General features: G+C 35.6%; 1 protein-coding gene across 1 annotated transcript in view; it reads right to left on the bottom strand.

The window, feature by feature from the left end:
* Positions 1–14,615, bottom strand: part of RIMS2 (regulating synaptic membrane exocytosis 2) — a 339,727-nt gene extending 325,112 nt beyond the window's left edge. The window contains exon 1 of the mRNA XM_064442256.1: positions 14,113–14,615. Within this exon, the coding sequence (XP_064298326.1) occupies positions 14,113–14,234 (122 nt within the window). The 5' untranslated portion in view covers positions 14,235–14,615. The remainder of the gene's footprint in view (positions 1–14,112) is intronic.
* Positions 14,616–22,773: the final 8,158 nt, after the last annotated feature.

A 22,773-nucleotide genomic window follows, 5' to 3' on the forward strand; every position in this document is an offset into this window, starting at 1 on the left:
AGCACATGTTTTATCTGTGATATTACTCTTCAGAGAATCTTCCAAGCAAATAATTCACTGTATAAAAACTTTTGTAAAAGGTAACATACAAACACGGTCCAAACATTTTTCTGAAAGCAGGCCTTTCTTGTCAAAGGGATGATTTAGATAAAGGATAAGTAAAATTAATTCATTTTAGTTGCAGTTCTTTGACTTGCCTTGCACTGGACTCAAAGACAGCAGAATTAGCAGTGATGTTGGCACGATGCAGAAAACAACAAAAATAGTAGCAATATTTACTCTGTTAATAATGCTATTTAGTCCATGCATTTTAATTAGGCATTCGTATACTGTAAACAATAAATCCTACTTAATCCTAATGAAAGATAAACTTCAGAGATACTACTGAAATCTCAGCTATTAGTATACTATACTGTACTGCCAGGCAGTAAAAATACTCAAAAGTGCCTCCCTTTTCTAACTTCACCTGGAAATAAATGGCAGAAACAAATATAGCTAGAGATGGAAAATGCTTATTAGATCATCTAGTTTGTTTCCATGACAATGAAGGATCTTTCCCCACAGTACATTTTCTAGAGTTTTCTCAATATAATTTCAGAACTTTGAGGGGGGGTTTTGTGGTTTTGGGGTTTGTTTTTGTTTGTTTGTTTGTTTAAGGCTTATACCACTTCCTGTGCGATTCATTCTATAATGTGGTAGATTAAGAAATTTGCATGAGCATTCAGTCAAAACCTTCTATTGATTGCTTCACACTTCAGGATTTTTTAAGTGTCTCCTAAATAAATCTCTTTCATTCTTGTTGTTTAAGTAATTGATGCATATATATGCTGCTAATCTGTCTCCTTTCAACTCTTAACTAAGCCAGCCTCGACATATTTCCATTTCTCTTCACTATTCTCTTCTGGAATTTTTTACTTCCTTCCATTACTTTCCTGAAATCTAGACTGGCTAAAAATGTATGTCCAGAATTATGCACAGTGGTCCCTGTGCCAGTGTCTCAGAGTTGTTTAGGGTGGCATGTTCCGCCTAATATTTAACAGTTTGAAATACTACTCAAAACCTAAGATGGTGTTCAAAACTTTTAATTTAGGTGATAACCTGGCAGTCATGGTCAGCCCCAAAAGGCGTCTGTGGGCTTTAAATTTCCATTCTACAACTGATATTTATCTAAAGTTGACTGCTATTTTCTAAAACTCTGTATTATCTCAGTCTCAGTTCCTGAGTGATATACAATAAACATATGTTCATCACTAAGAGTTCAAACATAAAGCTCCTTTTTCCAACTAGTTCACTAGAAGCCAAAATTCTCATCACCATATAGAAAGATAGTTTAGAGAAGGAGTATAAGGATGCTTGAGAAGAATACTGTAAGAGCTTTTCATGGCAAAACGTATACCTATTTTATTGTATTAGATTCACTGAGGACAACAGTAGATGATGTAATCCTCTTTTAACAAATAAATTATTTCTGTATATACAACTGAAAATAACTAAACCACCACAGTAAAAACAATCTCTATTGACTAATCAAGATCAATAAAGATTCATGGAAAGCAATCTTTAGTTAACCAGTTTTAGTCTTTTTAGTTAGCAGATCATATACCTGCAAAGAAACTGATGCAGACTATACTGGTACTTTATTCCTTGTACTGTTTGTACAGAGTTGGAAAAAAATAAGACAAAGTAGGTACATATTTAAAATATTATTTTACATTATTAGAGATGCTTCTAGATACTCGGACAAATCTAGCTTTCCTGAGAGAAATCCAGGAATACCTGAGATTTTCGTTTTCCTTCATACAAGCAACAAAGTTAAATTTTCTGCTTCAAAGGAAAAAATCCCCCGAGATATAACATTAACTATGGAACCAGAATTAATTTATGATAATACATGGATACCTGTATAAATGTAGCATCATTCCTGGTTAAATATTCAAACTGCCTTATTTATTATACATTATTATATACCACAAATAAAACGCAGCATCCCTGCAGCAAAAAGTGCAGCTAATCAGCACAAAGTATATCATAGACAGAAAATATAATCGGGCGAAATGGAGGCTATGCTTTCACTGCAGAGTTAATACAGACTTCTGCTGTGATAGTGGCAGTATCCTTCCTCACAGCTGCTCTCATAAACCTCTTCTTCCAGTTCGGTAATGCTTCTAAATTGGACCGTCTGACTCGTTTTGAGTACAGGCAAAGTCCAGGTATATGGTCTATAACCAAAGGTCCCTACTACGACTGATCAGTTTCACACTGGCATTAGTCATTTTGCAAACAATATAAAGTACATTAAAAATTATCATTGTAGCATTTTCTTATATTTTTTCAGCATACCCAGTTCAGCCTTTGCTAAAGCACAATCTAAAAATACACTGCACAGAAGCGATTAAGTAAAAATCTGTCAAAATAATAGAAAACAAAATTTTCTTCCTAGATCTGCTTAGTACATAGACTAATCCAGTCCAGTGCTGATAAAAACCTGAAATTAATATATTGGCCTGAGAACATGTTACCGTCTCGTGGTTTTGATTATGTAACTTAAAGTAGTGCATTCTTTTCTGGAAAATAAAAAAAGCCGCCAATGGCCGTCAGTGCAAAACTAAAACTGAAACAACTGCAACAAAGATAAGTGATTTGTTTTTAGCTAGTGATATGAGCAGGGAAAGATGTTGAAGTTTGAATGAAGTGTCTTTGTTATGCAGTAGAATGAGATTCATCCCCATATAAAGTAACTAGGAAAGAAAGTTTCTGAAATGTGTTATTTAAGTACATGGAGATAATGAAATATTCCACCCTATTGCCGTACTTCAAATTTTGCATTACATGAGGGATGCATGACACATGATTTAATGAGGATATTCTATTATTTTGAAGCATTTTTTTTTGTCAGGGGAAAGAACTGAAGCAGGAGAAGGAAAAAAATACAGTTAGACAGAAATAACACACTGCAACTCAATGAGTAGGTCTATAAGATACACTGTTTCCTATCTTATCTCCACACTGTTGCACTCCCTAGGTTTCAGTGTACTTTTCCCACACATTTTTGTAGCAATTACAATGAGCTAACATTATTTTATGGAGAAAAAGCCATTTCACATCACTTACACATCACTCCAAATTTGAAGTTGTTACAGCGGAACTCCCAGAATTCAAGTAAAGCTGATGTATTGCCAAAGATCTATTAAAATTTTTTTTCCTTCTTTTTATTTAGCTCATCCCACTTCAGCTGCAGCAGCAGTAGATTTGAGATTAGTTCTCAATCTGACATAAACTCCTGTTTCAATATCCACTTGCTCCAATAAAGTTGAATAAATGCAACAGACTTTTTTCTATATGACACAAGAACAGTTCAGATATCACCCACATGTGATCAAAATGAAATACTGATTAATGTACTTTGCATAACTTCAGTAGAAAAGTGATTATTGAGATAGCATTTAGATACCAGTGATTATTCAAAATGTTTCCCAACTAAAGGTAAGAAGGAAATGTTCAGATTTCCCAGCTGTGTTTATTTCTATATTTAGCTGTAAACTCTAAAATGCAGACTTATTCATAGTGGATACACCAACAGACCAGAATCCAGGAAAGATACTTTTGCTTTAGTTGCATGGAAGTACTGCAAAAATAAAATGCAAAAAAATGCAGATCTGCATTTTTTTCCCCAGTTTACCATCAGGAGGCCACACAAGACCCCCTGCAGAATTAATGATTTTTTTCTTCTGTGCTTAACAGGACAATAAGGTACTTCTGTACACTAGGGCTAATCTTGTGAGTGTAGAATCTGAGTATCTTGTACACTTACCCAATTTTTTAGTGTCTGTATTTCACTTGGCAAATATTATCAAACATGCTTACTGCACAACATCCTCACACTTGTTAAGAATTTCTTTGCAAATACCAATGAATTTTCCTTATTTGTATTTGAATACAGAATTGAGAAATTATGTTCAATTCTTAAATTAATGAAAACATTTCTGAAAGACCTATCCCAAGACAAAAAAAAAATCACTGTAGTGAGGACTGATCAGCTGTATAGCTAACAGTATGTAAGGAAATAATGTAGTTAGTTAAATGATGCAATTTGCAGCTGGTATGGTGGAGGGCATCCTTGGTCAAGTGAAGGGTATAGCACAGAATCCTTGTGCATCTCTGCCACATGGCCTAAAATGTAAAGATGAACCTAAATTCCCAGAAAATAGAATGAAAACTTAATTTGATCTTTCACTTGCATATTATTACAAACCCAGGGTCAGTAAGACCTTTGCAAATATTTATAAATTAAACATCAGAGACTCCCATGAAGTATTAAATATTAAATATATCCCAGAAAACTCCAGCAGTAAAGTTTACATGATTTTCATGGCACTACAAAGGAGATGTTGACAATGGCAGGTGCAGAATTCAGACTCCTGCACCCCCCAGTTCTTTGACTGAACGACATAATACCTTCCTCTCATGCTTTACTATAAATAAGTGATTTGAATTAATCTTACAGGCACTCCTTGTACACCATGATTATTCTGTGTCCTACAAATAAGCATACTTTAAGATTAAAGATCCACACTAAGCGCAAGCAAGCTTTTGTGCACAGAAATTATTTGAATTGCTGGACTTTTAAAAATTGAAATTCTTGTTGCATTTTAAAATCTTTTCTGTCCTCCCTGACACTTTACCACAACTTCCAAAAGTATGACAGTTAGATGAAGCAGGTTCAACTGGAAAAGTTCTTGAAAACAGGGCACTTAGAAGCTTTTACTGTAGGTTATTTGAATAATGATCAAACAGTGTTAGAGTCACTGTGATACAGAAGAGCTATAAAATTTGGGTCTTCTCTTAAAACCACATAGTTCTTGTAATTTTACAGCAGAACAATGTCACCATTAGTAGTGAAAAACAGAAGTTCTCAAGTGAATGAAACACTGACTCCCCCTGGGGTCCTAACATCCCCGCAAAATGCACTTGCTGTGAGTGCGGTCTGAAAACAAAGCAGCAACATAAAAAATGATACTAGGGAAATCAAAAAATCTAAAGAGACACATTGGGATAAAGAAGAGGAGCAGGTAGGAGGGGAGGAGAGATTTTATGCTTGCTGTTTCAGCCAAAGTTTTTAATGTTATGTTAGATTTTTTTTAATTATATTGGTATATATAGGCTTGCAAATAAATTTTGTAGGACTAGAGATAATAAATCAATAATTGAAGTGTAAAGTCTTGAAATTCTGAGGTTCCATCTTGTAGTAACATTTTATTCATTGTCTTAAGTCACTTTAAAAATAACATTTTGAACGTGTTATACAGAGGAAAAAATACTAACATTTGCAACAAATATTTCATTATTCTACTACTTATTTAATACTGAAGTGAGTTATTTTCTACTTACAAAAATACATACATAATACATGCCAAAAGGCTCCATCTTTGGTGCACAATGGTTTAACCACATACTAAACTTCTTTGTTTCGAGTATTTCTCTGTGACTTTATATATTACTTTATAGGTTAAAAATAAATAATGTAAGCAATTATGATTATTGCATTTCCTTGCTTGTCAGCTTAATTTTCTGCACAAGTAAAGGCTATTGTTCTTATTATAATATATATGGATATTACTAAGAGATATGTATTTAAAACTAATTTATTGACAATGTTGATGAAATTTCATGATAAAAAAATATCTTGAGTACCAGAAGATAGGAATGAACTGTATCTTAATAAGAAAGATATGTCAAAAGTTGCAGGAAGGATAAAGTGTATTAATCAAAATAAATTTCAATCTTTGAAATAAAGACATAACACAAATTCACTCTGCCTTCTGTAAGATAAATCCAACCCAATTCTTATTCTAAAACCAATAGAAGTTATTTTTCATTAATTCAGTCTGTAATCCCTGTCATACAATTTTGGGACAAAATTCTCCAATACACCACATTTGTATTTCATTTCTCATTCTTAAAATTATCTTGTGTTAGGTTAAGAAATATAAAAGAAAAAAAAACACCAAACCCACACCAAAACCAGAAACTAAAAAGCAGCTACCAGAAAGTTTCCCTTGCCTCCTTATTGCAAAGCACATGCTGAAGGGAAGCCAAGGACTTGAAATACTTCCAACTTCTGCTTCAAACCTTTTATCTCAGGGTAAAGCTAAAATGATACTGTTACCTCCAGTACTCCTCTTGGATTTCACAGTTTTTCAGGGGCCGATATTGTATATTTTTATTCCTTTCTCAGAACCTTGTAAATGACCTGAGGCCCAGATACCAATCTATCTTGAACTGTTTTGAAACACAGTGTTTTCTAGGAGTAAACCTTCATTCTACCTTTATAGTGCAAAATCAAGAGTATATTCCTGAGAAATCTAAAGGAACACTAGGTCCATAGTTAGCAACTGGTAGGACAGCCCTGCCTCATGTGAAAGGACAGCAGCAGTGCAGCTGCAAGACTGTTATCTTCCTTCCTCCGCAGTTTAACCAGACCAACACAGTCAAACTTCCCAATTTTTTTTGTGCTATTCTGTCCACCTGCAAGTTGTGATATTAGAGTCACACACAGAATCACAAAATCACACGTTGGAAGGGTCCTCAGGGATCATCTAGTCCAACCTTTCTAGGAAGGGCACAATCTAGACAGGATGACCCAGCACCCTGTACAGCCAAATCTTAAAAGTGTCTAACGTGGCCGAGTCAACCACTTCCCTGGGGAGATTATTCCAATGGTTGACTGTCCTCACTGTGAAAAATTTCCCTCTCATGTCCAATCGGAAACTCCCCAAGAGCAACTTGTGTCCATTCCCCCTTGTCCTCTCCATGGGACTCCTTGTAAAAAAGGAGTCTCCATCTTCTTTGTAGCTACCCCTGAAGTACTGGTACATGGTGATGAGATCCCCTCTGAGCCTCCTTTTCTCAAGGCTGAACAAACTCAGCTCTCCCAGCCTATCCTCATATGGCAGCTTCCCAGTCCTTGGGTCATCTTGGTGGCCCTTCTCTGGACCCCTTCCAGCCTGTCCACATCCTTTTTGTATAGCGGGGACCAGAACTGTACACAGTACTCCAGTTGTGGCCTGACAAGCGCTGAGTAGTTTTGGTTTCCTTTCTAATTCTCTTCCTATCCAGAATCACACTATGCCAAAAAGATGAAAAAGAGAAAAAAATACATCAAGAAATGGCAGGGACCACACCAACAGAAGTGGTCTTCCTCTGTTCCACTGCTTCAGTGAGTCAGTAATGGTGGCAGGAATAGCTGGCAAAACTTCTTTATCAAGGAACGCAAAGATCTCTTTTAGTTCTGATAAGGAGTTCAAAGCCCCATGTTTCTGCAATGCATTATAATTACTGTTACTGACCTGGTAAATGAATAGTGCCATTAGTAGGCACATTGTGCCATAAACATGCATGTGGTTGAACTTACTGGCCCAAAATAAAAAGAATTAAAAAGTGTAAAGAAAGGGGTGAAAACAAGGTGAGGGACTTGAGTGCTGCTTACCATTTTTTTACATACTTGGTACTGAACAAAGCAGGACTGCTGAAGACTCGCACCAGGAGTTTTTTACCATACAGGTGGGAAAACTTAAATATTTATAAATATGCAGCTGACCAGCTACAGCAAACAGTCTGGCTTATTGTCTTCGCCTCATACCAATATACTAATCTGTAAACTGGGGCAGTATGGAGCAGATTCGCACAGCATTCATGCTGGTTTTACCAGAGTGGCAACACCCTGAAGAAGAATAAAATGGACAGCTGGGGCTAGTTATTGTTTCAGCCACCACAGCTTCATCTATCCCCAAATGTATCTATTACCTAATCAAGGGTCATGACTGGCAACTGGATGTCCGTGTTGGAACATGAAGTTTTCATAAACTAGGGGGCTCTTGTCATTGAACAGGTCTCTCTAAAATGTTTCAAGTTGAGTACACAAAATCACTAGTCATTTTTTAATATTGTGGCCTCTGCCTTTTCTTATTCCAAAAAAAGAAGATAATACCCACATCTTATGTGGATGCTCTGAAGAATGACAGGAATTATGTGAGTTATTCAAGAATGAAAAGAGATTATTTTTATATGTTCTGATCAAAAATGTTGTACTTGGTAACTCAAATGTAGCTTAGATTTCTGTTACTCTCACCCAGGTGATTCCTCCCAGGTGAGGAACAAAAAAATCAACATTTAAGGCATGTTTAATAATTTCCAAATTTAGGATTATTTAAATTTGTTACTTTAACATACTATCTGAACTGAGATAAATTATCCACCTCTAACCCATCCTCATCTTTCTTCCTGGTGGGAGGTTAAGATCATATGCCAGCTAGGATTTTATTACCATCATCAGATAACAGCAGCTGATGCACAATAAGAATAGAGAGAAACCTGTTATGGCTGCAAATATCCACAGCTCTGTGAGACTCATGGAGGAAGCATATGTCACCTTATTAAATCTGTAGCAACTGAGGTGGAAGTAACAGAAGGTATCTCTCTCCAGAGCTGGAAGAGATGGGAAGAGAAACAGTTCTGTAAGGAAATCTCTTACATTTCTCTCTCTGAAAATATCTGTAACAGGATGTTACAGGGATGGTTCTTCCTAGAAATAGGGATTTTAGAAACAAAACCAAAACTCAAGAGCTGCCAAGACAGGATGGATTACAGAATTTCTTTCCAGAAAGAAATAGCTCTGGGGCAAGTTAGTACATTCAGTTACTTCCTCCAAGGGAAGTGGAAAGAGGAGAAGGTGATTAAAAAACTCATGCTACTTGTCCCACTTTCTCCCACTGTAGCAAATTAAGGGGCAAAGGATGGATGGTGCTAGATACACTTATTCACAGCTCAAAGAGAACATACATTGCTCTGTGAGAGGGATGAGTGGCAAAGGTGCAAAAAAGATCAAATGCGGTCACTAAATTCATCACTGATCTCCCTCATGCTCACTGTCTGCCAGTGCTTCTGTATTGGTTTGGGGTTATTTTTGTAGCCAAAAAATCTGGAATTTTTGGAATTACAGAAAGAAGAGGAAGTAAAAAGGTTTCTTTCCTCTCCTTGTTTCAAGAGCTGTCTTTCATGGAATATTAGGAAGGACAGCCGTCAGACTCTCTCTGTGCCTTTCATATACAACTTGCTGTCCCAGGCAGTCGTCTTCTTGTGTTTACAAAAGTTTATGTGTGTGTATATATGCATAGGGATTCACCTGGATACAGCTTATGCCTCTAATTTTAGGAAGAAAAAAAGATAGAGGATCATTTCACATGGATAACCTTTCTGAAGTAATATAGACATCTAGGGTTGGTGTTAGCTTAGTTTTGGAATTCTGATTGTGTCTGATGCAAGACACAAACAGTTAAGAAGCAGGGGAGAAACAGCTTTGCTATGCCTTTAAGTCATTAAGGAAAAAATATGTAGAAGGAATACAAATAGAAGCTCTGGATTTTTTTCCCAACATTGCATGGTTTTTTAATTGAGAAAGCACATCGGCTGCAAATTTCAGGAAATTATTTAAGACAGGATTATATGAATCTAGTACGGTGGTAAAAAAGGTGCAGATGTGAAAATCCCAAACTAAATTTTTACAGGTAGTTATAGACAAGCTAGTTTTTGACAGTGAGCGGATGCAGTTTTAGTTATTATTCACCATTGCATATCAGACTATGGACAATATACTCTCAGTTCTAACGCCATCAGTGTGTTTATGTCCTTGGCTCTTGGACTAATAATATTTGAAAATGCAACATACTTACTATAGCAAACCCCTTGCTTTGTTGAACTGATACAGAGTCTGAAAAAAACCTCAGCTCTATTCTACAGAAACATCTCTACACAATCGTTTCCCAACAAGGAAAAGAAAATAATCTTTTTCCTTCAATGTCAAAGCAAGCATTAATTGCACCATGACAAATAACAATTGTCTATGCCAGTAATTCTTGACATCATGTGATGGGTTCATCATAAAAAGGAGCATTGGTAAATAGCTCATAGGTATAATTAGGAAACAAAACAAAAAATTAAATAATGAAAATAAATAATATTTTTCTGCTAAAATTATATTTTCTGTGTAAGTATCTAGTTTCATGAACAGGCTAATATATTAGGTATTTTAATAACCTTTTTAAAATCACCGTAATTATGTAAAAGATGCTTACCAAGGGATTGAAAAAGTGCGAACTCTTAAGATTCTTTAAAAATATTGGGGTTTAATTTAATGAAAGAAAATACAGTTTACTTTTTTAAACTGTGTCTAATTTCAAAACACGGACCATTCCTAAATCCCTGCTGTACATAGAATTTGTGAACAACCTCTGTACTATTTTTGGGATGAATATATTAGTTATCTTATGCCCCTCTGTGGCCAACCTAGACAACAAATTCACTTTCATATAGCTATAACAAAGAAATAACAACGTATCGTGGGAGAAACCAGGTTTAGGGAAATCCTTGGCTTTCCAGTCTCAGAGAAAAGCTGTTAATATATACTGCAATGGTGAAATTGGACTGATACTGTTCTGTAGAGTTTGTATCAATTTTAGCCACAAAGGATACTCGCCATTATGCAGTGATGTGTTAATCTGAATATTGCCCAGAGCAACTGTGACTTCACAAAGCATGCTGCTACAAATAGAGCATCTGACAGCACAGTATTTGTCTACTAAACTCAAAATGAAGAATGGCAATCAGAAAATCCAGCTTACCTGATAACTAAACATTTTAAAAGACATTTTAAAACTTTATTTCATTGTCTTCAATCATTTGAACTAAAAGTACGTCACTGAAAGTCATCAAAATTTTTAGACTTAAAAAACCTGAAGCTCTTTTAGATGTTGCTTTAGAATTTGGATCTAAGGTAAGCACTTAGTACGTTTTCAGAAAAGGTCTCCCGATTTCTTTTCCCATTCTTTCTTTTCCCAGACACAGGAAGACTTTATTCCACAAATTAGCTATTTGCCAAATGCTAAGAATGCAAAACAATTCTTGTGACTCCCTGACAGGAGGTAATTCTAATCATTTTTCAATAAAAAGTAACATATTACACAGGAAATAGCACTACAGTCCCCAATGTAGGTGAAACAATTTTGAAGTAAAGTCATAGCTCTTACTGCTTCAACTGGCTGGAGTTGGTAATGTCAGATAGAGACATGCAGGACCAGGAGGAAGGCCCGGCAAACCAGCTCTCTCTTTTACACTCACAATAACAGCTTACGGAAAAGTGTTGCCGTGTAGCTGGCACTAGAGAACTAAACTGCAGTATTCCTCCAACAGAAGCTGTTAGCAGAGGATAACTAAACCTATTTAAATGGTGAAATAAATCTGACTCACGAGGAGTTTAACACCATTTGGGTCCTCTCACATCAGCTACTGAAACACAAAAAATATGCAAATAAAAACCCAACTCATGTAGGGTTTCTATGTGAAATGATAAAAACCAGTTTAATATATGTTTCTGCCAATGTTTGGTATAACATTAGAAAGCAAAGGCTGATATAACTGGCTTTCTTGCAACAAAATCACAGCGTATCTAAACTTTCAGAAGAATGGAAGAACTCCAAGAACAGATCCTGTAAAAATTAATAGGAAAGTATTTTCAGTACATGCATAATATTTAGTTCCCTATGATTTTTTGGTTTATACTCCATTACCTACTATACTATTAGTATGCATTAACCTGTTTTTCTTCATATTATTACTTTGTGTAACCAGCAGTTAATCATTCTGTGCTTAGTGTCAGCTGTTACCTTTCTGGACTCTGACTTTTAGTTTTTAGATGTAAAAGCAGAAAGAAAAAACTTAAAAAGGATCATCTCCTTTTAGTCTGACAAAACACTTAAGTTCAAAGTCCAAAGAGACAGACCACATTATACCCATCAAAGCAGAATCTTTTATATGCTAGATGTATTTTTGTTTTCCTTACCACAGTTCTGAAACATTAACTCTTAATGCACGAACAATCAGTTTTAGCAAGCGCATTACATCAATTGTGCAAACCTTTAAGTGAAAAATACACCTAAAATATACACTACATTGATTTACTTGGAAAAGATAAAATAGAATTTTTTTAATCAGTGAGAAAAGAAAAAGGACTGGCCTTCAAAGTAAATGTCAGCAAGATTTTTTAGCATCTATTCAATAGATGGCTTCTTCAAAGCCCTTTTATCAGGATCAAATTTAAAATACTGATAATTGTTCAGAAGACAGAATATTTTTACTCAATAACCTTAAATAACTTTCAACTAACTTTAACTTCAGAAGACACAGAAACCATGACTTGGTCTTTCATGATTACTGCTGCATACTGTTGAAAAATCACACAGTTTTCTTGAGGCCAAAAGGATTGGTACCTAGAAAAACATGACATCGCTTCTTATAAATATAGAAATATTCTCATCCTAAAAAAGACAGCCCATACTAGGTATGAGGCTGCATTTCCTAACAATCCTTTCTTGTTTGCCAGTCTTCTAGAATAAATGTAATTCAAAACCTCGGGCACAGCAAATGCAATAAAATAATTCTCTGATATCTTTTGATTTGAAACTGATAAAATATGCGGCTTTTGCCAGAGACTTACAAGCCAAATACACACCTAAAAGCACCATGCACATGTATCTGCGAGAAAAATGAACAAACACCATGCACGTTGATCTGCAAGAAGCATGCACTTTGATCTGCAAAAACAGATCCAGGGATACAGGACTCGGTTTGTAGCTGATTAGAACAGTTGCTAAGGGCTTTGTTGCTTGCTGCAGGCCTGAAACTATGCACTTGAAAATATGCACTGTTTTACTATCACATAAGACATAAATTATTGCTCCATTTTGCAGAGCTTCAAAGATTTCACAGTACACCAAAGATGTAAGAAAAATCTCATTGACTACAGATTTCTTATATATCTTAAAAAAATCTTAATTCACTAAAGTGATTAGGATTACTAAAGCTACCTCCATAATTTTACATGCCTAATTAGAAATTCACAACTAAGATATCAAAACTTGAAAACAGTAACAACATTAAATAAATATTAAAATATTTATAAAGGAAACACCAGCAGTAAGGGAGGGAATCCTTACAACAATATTCTGGGAAATAAAACTAAAACAGTTTTCTGAAGCATTAAGTGCAAATATCACTGTATTTAAGAAATAATATCCTATTTAAAGGGGATTTCTCCCACAGATACAGAGAAGAAAATTAAAGTGCTGGATATAGTCTCTGCAATATTACTTCCACCCTTTTTCCAGAATGTTTCCATCGGTGCACTATCTTTATAAAGAACTACAGGATTCTTTTTCTCCCTGATCTGCACTTATGCCCTTCTAGATGAAATTCTTAATAATTTTCACTGTTAATTATTAATAGAAGTATGAAAAAGTTCTAAACATCAGTGTTATAGCATGTTTACTGAATAATGTCACAAAAATGAGTCATTATTCAGTCTACCCCCAAAAAAAAATCCTAAGAAACCAATTTAATAACCACCTTACAACAATAAACAACAACTTCTCCCTGTCATTTCTATTTCCCACAAAAAACCACCTATTCATAAAAGGATAGCCTACAGAGCTCACTGACGTGCAAAGCATCCACTGATCAGCTATCATTTGGCCAGTTAAAAGATTATTGAAAAACATCGCACAGAGAATCTAAGTCTTCTAAAAATAAGAAACTGCTTTCTGCCTATTTTGCAAATGGTATGCAGGACTACTAATTTACATCTCCCAACAAATTATGCATGGTTAAACAGACACATTTCTTGAGCATTTAATCCTTTCACTGCCACATCCACACAGAAATCATTTTCTCAGACAAATTTGTTTATGAATATTTAATAAGCTTTAAGGACTACAGTTAATAATGCCAGCTTCTAATGGCAGCTAATGTATTTGAAAGACACATAACCATCTTAAATATTTTATTCTGCCTTTGCTGGCTTTATGTTTGCAGACCGAGTTCTCATTTAAATCCTTACATAAAACATAAAACATAAAATCACCAACAGAAGGGACTCACTGCTACCATAAAAACATTAATATCTAAGAGTGCAATTATAAGAGTACCCCACTGAAAAACATGCAAATAGATTACTATCAGCATAAGCATAGAAATGGTAAGCCAAAATGTTTCTTTTCTACTCACCTAGTGTTGTTCAGCGTTTGTCCAAAAAGATCATTTTGTAAAATATTTGGAGGGGATGAGAAAACCCCATGGAAATGAGATAAAACAGAATTGCAGACCTGGCGCAGTGTCTCAAATTGCATTTTCTCTCTTTCCTTCCCTTCTATTTTTCTTCACCACCTGTCTTAAAAGTCATCTATTTTGTACACACCATCAAATGCAAACATGCCAATCAAGTTCCATATTTCTCCTGATCTCTGTAAAAACTGTGCCTAAATGAGCAGGGGCTGATAGTTAATTGTACAGTCATTATTCTTCTAATTCAGTCGTAGAAGATTTAGCACCCGTGCGGCTTTCTCCTGACTGTAGCAAGAATTCTAAACAGCAGTAAGCTTTTTGGGCATTCCCAGCTGAAGTGTGAAGCTGAGCTGCTTTCATGTACTCTACTCATATTTCTCTAAGCCTATTAAAAACACGCAGTGAATAGATGCTGTCGTCAGGAGTTTCAGCACATCTGGCTGCCAGCAATAAAATCTCAGAAGTAAAAAAAATGAGGACAAGGCATCCTCACACTGTTACTACTGTCTAAGAGGAGGAGGATTTCTGCATCTTCCCCTCCTCCTTCCCTCCCCTGTAAAAATGACTAACATCGGTGACCGTGTATGTAGGGCTTTTTCTTTTTTTTAATGTAAAGGCAGCTCTACAGGACAGAAAGACCACTCTACAAATATTCTTCATCTAATAAACACCATGTAGCACTGAGACTGTAACAACAGACCTTTTGTCTTATATCTGAAAAGCTATACCGTACCTTACATGAGATAACAGGTTTTTAATTGCAAATATTTAAATGTAATATCAATTCATGGCTGAAGCAAACAGTATACGTTCTATACATAACTGTTCCGTTAGGTACTGTACATGCAGCATCAAGGCAATGATTTATCACACAAACTTGAAAAATCACTAAAAGGAATGACTGCATTGTATAAATACTAATCTCAAAATAAGTCTTCAGCCTCTTTTAAAAGTTTATTGCACAGAATCAGCCAGAACGGAACAAAGCAAAATCGATCACTTCTTTGGGTGCTCCATACCTGCCTACTTCCAGGAAAACCCAATGTCTTAGGAGCCTACATCTCCGGTACCCATACAGTATAGGAAATGAAAAAATAAGAAGCAGAATCGGTCATCTGACAGAACACAGTGAGATTCTGCAGCACAATATGCACGGTGAATAGCATTAAATGTACAGAAAATAAGTATCCCTGACTACAAAACGTATTTCTCCTCTTTTCCTTCAATGCTTGTGCCAGGGGATGACATTACATAATATTACAGAATATATTCTATCGTTGTCAAATTGAAAAATAACTATTAAAAAGATTTTCCTTAGAATATCTCATTTTCTATCCACAGCTTTTAACATCTTAGTACTAATTACAAAATCTCCAAATAAACCAACATAAAATGAGGGCCATTATTAAAGCTTTTCCCCTGAAAGCTATTTTAATCCCAGAAGATGTGGGAATAAGCAACCTTCCAGCTAATTAAAGTGTTGTATTGATGTGCTCAGAAGGGAGTACCCATCCAGGCTTCTTTCGCCAGAAGGATGGCAGCTACAACTCAGATTTTCAAAGGAAAAAATAGGAACCAATTCATCTCCAGGCCCCTCTAAGAGGGATATAGAAGACTCCCTACTAGCACCCATGTTAGATAATTTTAAAAAAGAATTGAAAAAATACTCGCTAATAAAACTGTTCCCAAAACTCATGTGAAAGCCTTCAAAGTACTATACAAAATAGTTATTAATATCTGTATTTATGCCTATAACATACTGTGCATTATGGAAAGATCTGTATTGGAGAAATGTATAACAATGTGTTGTAAAAAGTACTAGGCTGTATGTATGGCAAAGCTGGTAAATGTTGAGATCCTTGAGAAGGAGCTAATGAGTATTTATGGCGATCTTGCTATAATAAAAAGAAAACTTAATACTTGGTAACCAGTTTGCCTACCTTATAGGGGATTCATGTTTGTAATACAAGAAAATTTGCCTTTACATTCATTCCACCAAAAAGACGAGATTTTTTGTATCTGTTGCAAGAAACTGAATCATCCTGTTACAAATTATTCCAGTTATTAAAAAAATTATTAGTTATATATAGCACTTAAAAGTTCAGAGACAACGTAGACTATGGAGTAGGTACAAGACCAACATTTTATCATATGTTTCAATTATATGACCATTTTGTTGTGTGCCTTATGAATAGTCATCAAAGCTAAATGCTCCTGTAGTTGCAACCAAGGTCTGGACATTTGGCATTCACCTTTCTATGTCTTCATTTTCAGATATTTAAAATGGAAGTTATGACATGCATTCCTTTTTTTTGTAAAATTGTTCTAAAACTACTGACAAAATGGGATACATATTTAAAACGTCTCATTTTTTCGTTTAATTCTGGAGTAAGGAATGAAAAGTACTCTGCAGATATTCATGCAAGTAAAACCTTTAACACAGAAAAGATAAAAATAAAGGGATACTTTTAAAGGCAAATACTCCATAGTTGTTACTAACAGAAAATTCAACTATAATGACAGAGGGGTTGTGCAAATACACAGTTATATACTCAGCATTCCCAGATTAAAAGCCTTACATAAGAATTCTGGAAAAGACAGGAATTAATTTTTTTTCCCTATTTGATATTTAACTTCTTTAAACTTGAGATCTCCTTTTCTCTTTTTCAGTTCACTCACTCTACACCCTCAAATACCCATATTAAAAGAAAAAGAGGCCCTATATGCACAAGCTTCTTTTTTAAGAACACCCCTACTTGTGTACTTTAACACACAGCAGGTAAGTCAAGTACTACTCAAGTACTTGTGATTCGGGCATTTCCTAACATCTGAGGGCCTGATTCAGCTAATTTTTATAGCAACGCTTACTATAGCATTTTGTGTATTTATACCTGTACGTATACATACACACTCTTGCTAATTATGTTTTAATAATAATAAACTTCATTTCTACACCAGTTATACAATGGATTTCATAGACATGAACACAAAGGGCTCTAAAGATTGCACAGAATGAGAAAAACAAGTACTAGATAGTCTAAGCAACTACCTGACATGGCTGACAGCCTATTTCAAAATGAAAAGACAAGCCTGGGAAAGCATCACTGGATCCATTAAGCCAGGCTACACTGAGATCCATACAGATACTTATTTCTCTAGCCAAGCTGAATCTCAATAAACACCCTACAGCTACAAATAGTTTGGAAGAAAAGTTTTTCTAGGAAGCTTCTGAGTATGTATGGATATTTTTCAACTTATATAAAGCATTTCTATTTCAAATGTAAGATCACATTTCTTTGACTTTGATTCTAGAATTCAGAAAGCTTTTAAGATAAACCTATTATACAAAGAAAGTTGACAATATGTACAAATGCGTTATCTCAAACAATACTTCTAGGCATCACTTCTTTGTTATAGCCACACAGAAAATACATTTCACAGAAAGTTGCAGCTCAAACAAGGTAAAGTCATGCAACCTCATTAAAGCTATACATTACAGCTCATAAGGCAAAGATTGTTCTGTGATAAAAGAAACTATCAACTACAATTTTTGGTTCTTTTCCATTCTAACTTACTGGATATTACATTAAGTGTAGTTTGATGGAATCACAAAAGAAAATGGTAGAGATAAGTCACTTAGAATTTCGGGGTAAGAGTGGGATTTTTTAAATGTACAGAAAGACAAAGCTCTATTTTTTTCATCTAGACATTAAATAAAATTGAGTATTTAATAGCACATAAATGTCTGTAATGCAGCTACCATTGCTCTCCAATATGCCCTTACCAAAACATTTGGCTAAATATTTAAGACTAAAAAATGTTGACTAAAAAATTATGAAAAGCAAAAATGTCTGAAAAAATGCTTTTCAGACAGGTGAGTTAACAAGAGTAGCCTTGCACATTGGCTGCTCTTATATTATTACAGTTTGTAAGACTACTCATTTTGGGTCAGATTAGCAAACTCATGCTCCAAGTGGGACATGATTTTAAAAGACTAACTTACTTAAATTAAATTCAAGGATGGACATTTCACTTTGCTACTGCAAGTAGAATGCAACCAGACTTTCTTTTGGGGTAAAGCACACATTAATTTGTATTTCATCACATTGATGTTCAAAGGTTCAGCTTCACAAGAGAAGTTTAGCAAGAACTAAGGCAAAATCTACAACTGTAAACTTAATCACATAAGAACAGGAGTCATACAAGCCAGTATCATGAGTATCTAGAATAGCAAATAATAAAAAGATGCAGATAAAGCCCCAACCCCAAAAGAATAAAAATACCTAAGTCCACGCTGCAGGGAAGCGTCAGTCTCTGCTCAAGAAGTGTAATAATGAATGCTCTCCTTGAGCTGGTACCTGAACAATCATTCAAAACGCACCCTTCTTTTTATTACAGGAAGTCTGGTGGTTAGAACAGTGTCTGGGAACATGGAAAACTGAGTCCCAGTTTTCCCTTCTGGCTTCCTCAGATATGCTCACAGAGTCCTCATCAGGACCCTTTTGGTTATCCCAAAGGGAATTTGTCTTTGCTGTTGAGGCTGTTCTCCTTCCCGTAAAATAATTAAATATTGAAAGAACTATTTAATTCACTGAGTTAAACATTCATTGAGAATGGAAAAGTGATACTGATTTTATTCCCTCGTAGTCAGGTCAGAGATCTACAATGAAAGATACTGAAATTCCAGCTAAGAGACCAAACCTTGCTACCAAAAATATCCACTAACAAAGCATAGTAATGTAAAAGAAAGTAAATTCATCCTAACATTCAACCATCAAATATTGTGGGTTTTTCTCACTTGCATGTTTATCTCAATATCTTCCACATTTCCCTGTTTCCTTACTTTCATTTTTGAGGCATTGCATCCATATTCATATAATTCTTTTTAATGTCCTTCTTTTGAAAAATAGTTCTCCATCTTCCTCCCATTTATCCTTTTAGTAGTAATCTATACTCTCTTTTTAACCAAAGTAACAGATTTTAAATCAAGGATATGAGACTTAGAAACCTGGACAGTCTGTTTATCCATTTCTCTATCCTTATCACCATCTATCACCGTAATTAATATGCTTGAGGAGACTGGTCAACTTCATAGGGGCACAAATTTCCAACAAGCTGTGTGAAAATCAGCATCATCACAGCAGGAGAAAGACCCAAGTCAGTGCATGTAGAGGAGGGGTGGGAAGAACCATTACCCATTGACTTCGGCAGGAGAAAGACAGTCAGAATATGGTCAGTAAATAGCCACATCATTGCCATCTTAATTTTGACAAAGTTATCGTGATAGCAAAAGGTGCTTAAGTTATTGTGATCCTCCACCACCTCACAGAGGAAATTGGATAGAAAAACATGAGACACTATTACAGGCTGCATTGATTCTGGTGCTCATGGAACCACCTGTCTCTGTTGTGTTTAACACCCTCATTCCTCTGTTTCCATTGGACTTGCTGCTAATGCACAAAGGACTCACCAAATTTTATCTCCCATTTCACCAGCAGTAATACCAAATAATGAAACAATAATTTATCCATAGAATGAGCTTTACAAAAATAGTTAATCATCACAAACCTTGTAAGTATATTATCTATCAAACACTAGGAAATGTGTGAACCCCAATCCATTCTCTTACTTGCTGTGTTTAGGGTACTAAAACTTTGTTGTTCCAAAGTCTGTTGAGCTACTGTTCCCTGTAGCAGCAACTGTTTAGTAGCCTAATTCCAGTGAAATCCGAGATAAAACTGCATGCCAGTAGTCTTTGGATCAAGGCCCAAAAGCACAGTTCAGCACTATGCCTCTAGCACGTTTCCAAATACTGGGACTGCTCTAGTGCCAGTGGAAACAGTCTGTGCACTGTTCCTCAGTCATGAACTCACCCAGCAAGTAGCACATCACTCTGAATGGTTAAGAGGATGGCCTGATGAATCTACTTACATTGAAGACAAAACACAAAGATAAGCTGTCAGTTTACATTCTGCACCTTTAGTGGAATCTGGATATTCCCTCTCTGAAAATCCTCAGAACTTATGTCATCAACACAGTGGGGGAAATGGCAAGAAATTGTCTATTTTTTAATGAAAGACATAATTAACTTTGACATGTATAGATCCCCAGGAAAGTCAAGGAGCATAGACTATATCAGCCCAAAAGGCACAGACTTGATGGGAGATTCCAGATCAGCTTTGGCCTTCCTAAGCAGGATAATGCCACCTGTCCCTAACTGGGTGTGCTGAAGTTTTGTGATGACACCAAAAAATTAATTCCCCTGTGTCTCATCACGCTTTAAATAAATGACAGAAATAATCATGATCCACTGGTCAGTATGGCTTTAAGACTTTCTAAAAGGTGGCAAGCAAATTAAACATGAGATTTTACTTGCATCCTTACTAGTTTGGAAAGAATACATCTTACAAATAAAGTATTTGGAAGCTGAGATTTCTTCTTATTTTGAACAGTTATGTCTTAATTGAATTCTAATTCTACAAAAGGACAAAATGAAGACTTGTGAAACAAATGCTAGATGACTTGTTTAGTGTAAATAGTTTCAGTGTTTAAGAAAATCTACATTTTTAAAACTCATAACACAATGATAGGTCTGATTTTGCTTTTTATGCCGATACTAGGAAATGTGCCATATGTTCACTTGGGAAATCCTGCTGTTAGGCCTGGTATGGACACATACAAAAACTGGCATTGACCATACAAATTGCACATTCCAGGATGAGTAAGATAGAGGGAACAAAAAATGAACAAATTGGACAAGGGAAATATGAAAAGTATTATTTAAAATCCTTTTGTTATTAATGATGATAAAATATACCACAAGAGTACTACTTCTTGAAATTAATCAGTAGGAATGCCTCAGAACCAGGCATTCCCACCTTTATATTCTGAGCAGGACATCATACAGTATGGGATATCCCTTTGGTCAGCTGGGGTCAGCTGTCCCAGCTGTGTCCCCTCCCAGCTCCTTGTGCACCCCCAGCCCACTTGCTGGTGGGGCGGTGTGAGATGAGAAGCCCTTGACTCCGTGTAAGCCCTGCTCAGCAGTAGCTAAAACATCCCTGTGTTATCAACACTGTTTCCAGCACAAATCCAAAACACAGCCCCATCCTAGCTACCAGGAAGAAAATTAACTCTATCCCAGCCAAAACCAACACAGATATGAATCACCTTGACTTATTGGTTAATTTACTTAGTTCAATATAAATTATGGCTTCTCAAACCTCCCTGTGGAATTCTCTTTAATACATTAGTTGAAAGGCAATATGGTAAATTTTATTAAAATATGACAAGGAATAGAATAGTTAAAAATAATTACATATGTTTAATGTTAATTATTTCTCTGACCTCTGTCCTTCTCACCCTTCTGAATAATACACAATATATACAACTTGCATGGTAAAACAAAAAGCTTCTATTGCTAGGGCAGACCAGAAAACAGAGAAAAAGCCTAAGTTGCATATTGTGACTTAAAAACATGAAATGATGTAGTGTTGAGTTTGAGGTTTTTTCCCAGCACAAGTGGAACAAGGCACTTTGGATTTTGCTGTTTTGATAATTATATTATATGCTACGTGACATGTTCAGAAAAACAACTCTGAACAAAGTTTTAAGTACATTTTGACTACCTCTGGTCTGCAACAAAGCTGCAGTGACTAGTTTCTGCCCCACTTGCCAGATCAGGGCAATTCTAAGTATACCTTTGCTTAAAAATGAAGAAGTTATTGATTTTAGGCAAATTCAGAGGTTGAATTTAGATAGTCTGGATCATTGTCTGAAGTTATTAACACAGACACACAGGTTTGATCCACTTAAATATAGATGGCTAAGGTGCACAGTTTAGCAGCCTAGCCATATTTTTCTTCCTGTGTAATCAATAGAGAGAAAGAGGAGCATGTAAAAAAAAATTCATGTGACCAAAAATTGCATGACAGCCCAAAAATAGGTTTAATGAAGTGCTCTTACGCTTCCCTAAGTACCTTATTTAGGAGGTATGAGTATCACTCTGTGGTTGCATTTTATTGCTGGATCTGAGAACACTTTCCAACTCCTGCCTCGGCTGTGTTCTAACACCATGTCAGAAAAACACCTGGGTGTGCACATTCTCTCCTTTTTTCCTACCCATGCATTGTCCCAGCATATAATCCAGGCATTTTATGGATCTGCATGTTTTCTAGCAAAATTCTTATTGATGGTAGATCTCCCATATTAAAAAGGAAGCCCTAAAATCTAGAGACACGGGTTTTTTAACTCACTCCCCTGACCTAAGACATAATTTATCTCAAAAGCTGGTGGGGCAGAAATTGCATTTAGCAAACAAAAACCAACCTATTTGTCTAACAAACGTAGGAATTACTCCTTCACCCTGCAAGACCATGATTCTAGTTTGCACTAAAATAATTCATACATATTGCTAATTTTGTTTCATGCCTGCAGGACTGCTGGGCTTCCTACAGGAGAAATGCCTCTCTTTTTTCCACAAAATAATGTCTGCAAATTCTGGGTCATAGAATGACCTTATAATCAGTTCTCTACTTTCCTCAGAGTGTCTGACGGTTTACTGAAAAGGCTATACATTCAAGCTTTTAGCATGAATATATACAT

This window comes from Phalacrocorax carbo, chromosome 2, assembly GCF_963921805.1.
Source record: "Phalacrocorax carbo chromosome 2, bPhaCar2.1, whole genome shotgun sequence".
Lineage (NCBI taxonomy): Eukaryota > Metazoa > Chordata > Aves > Suliformes > Phalacrocoracidae > Phalacrocorax > Phalacrocorax carbo.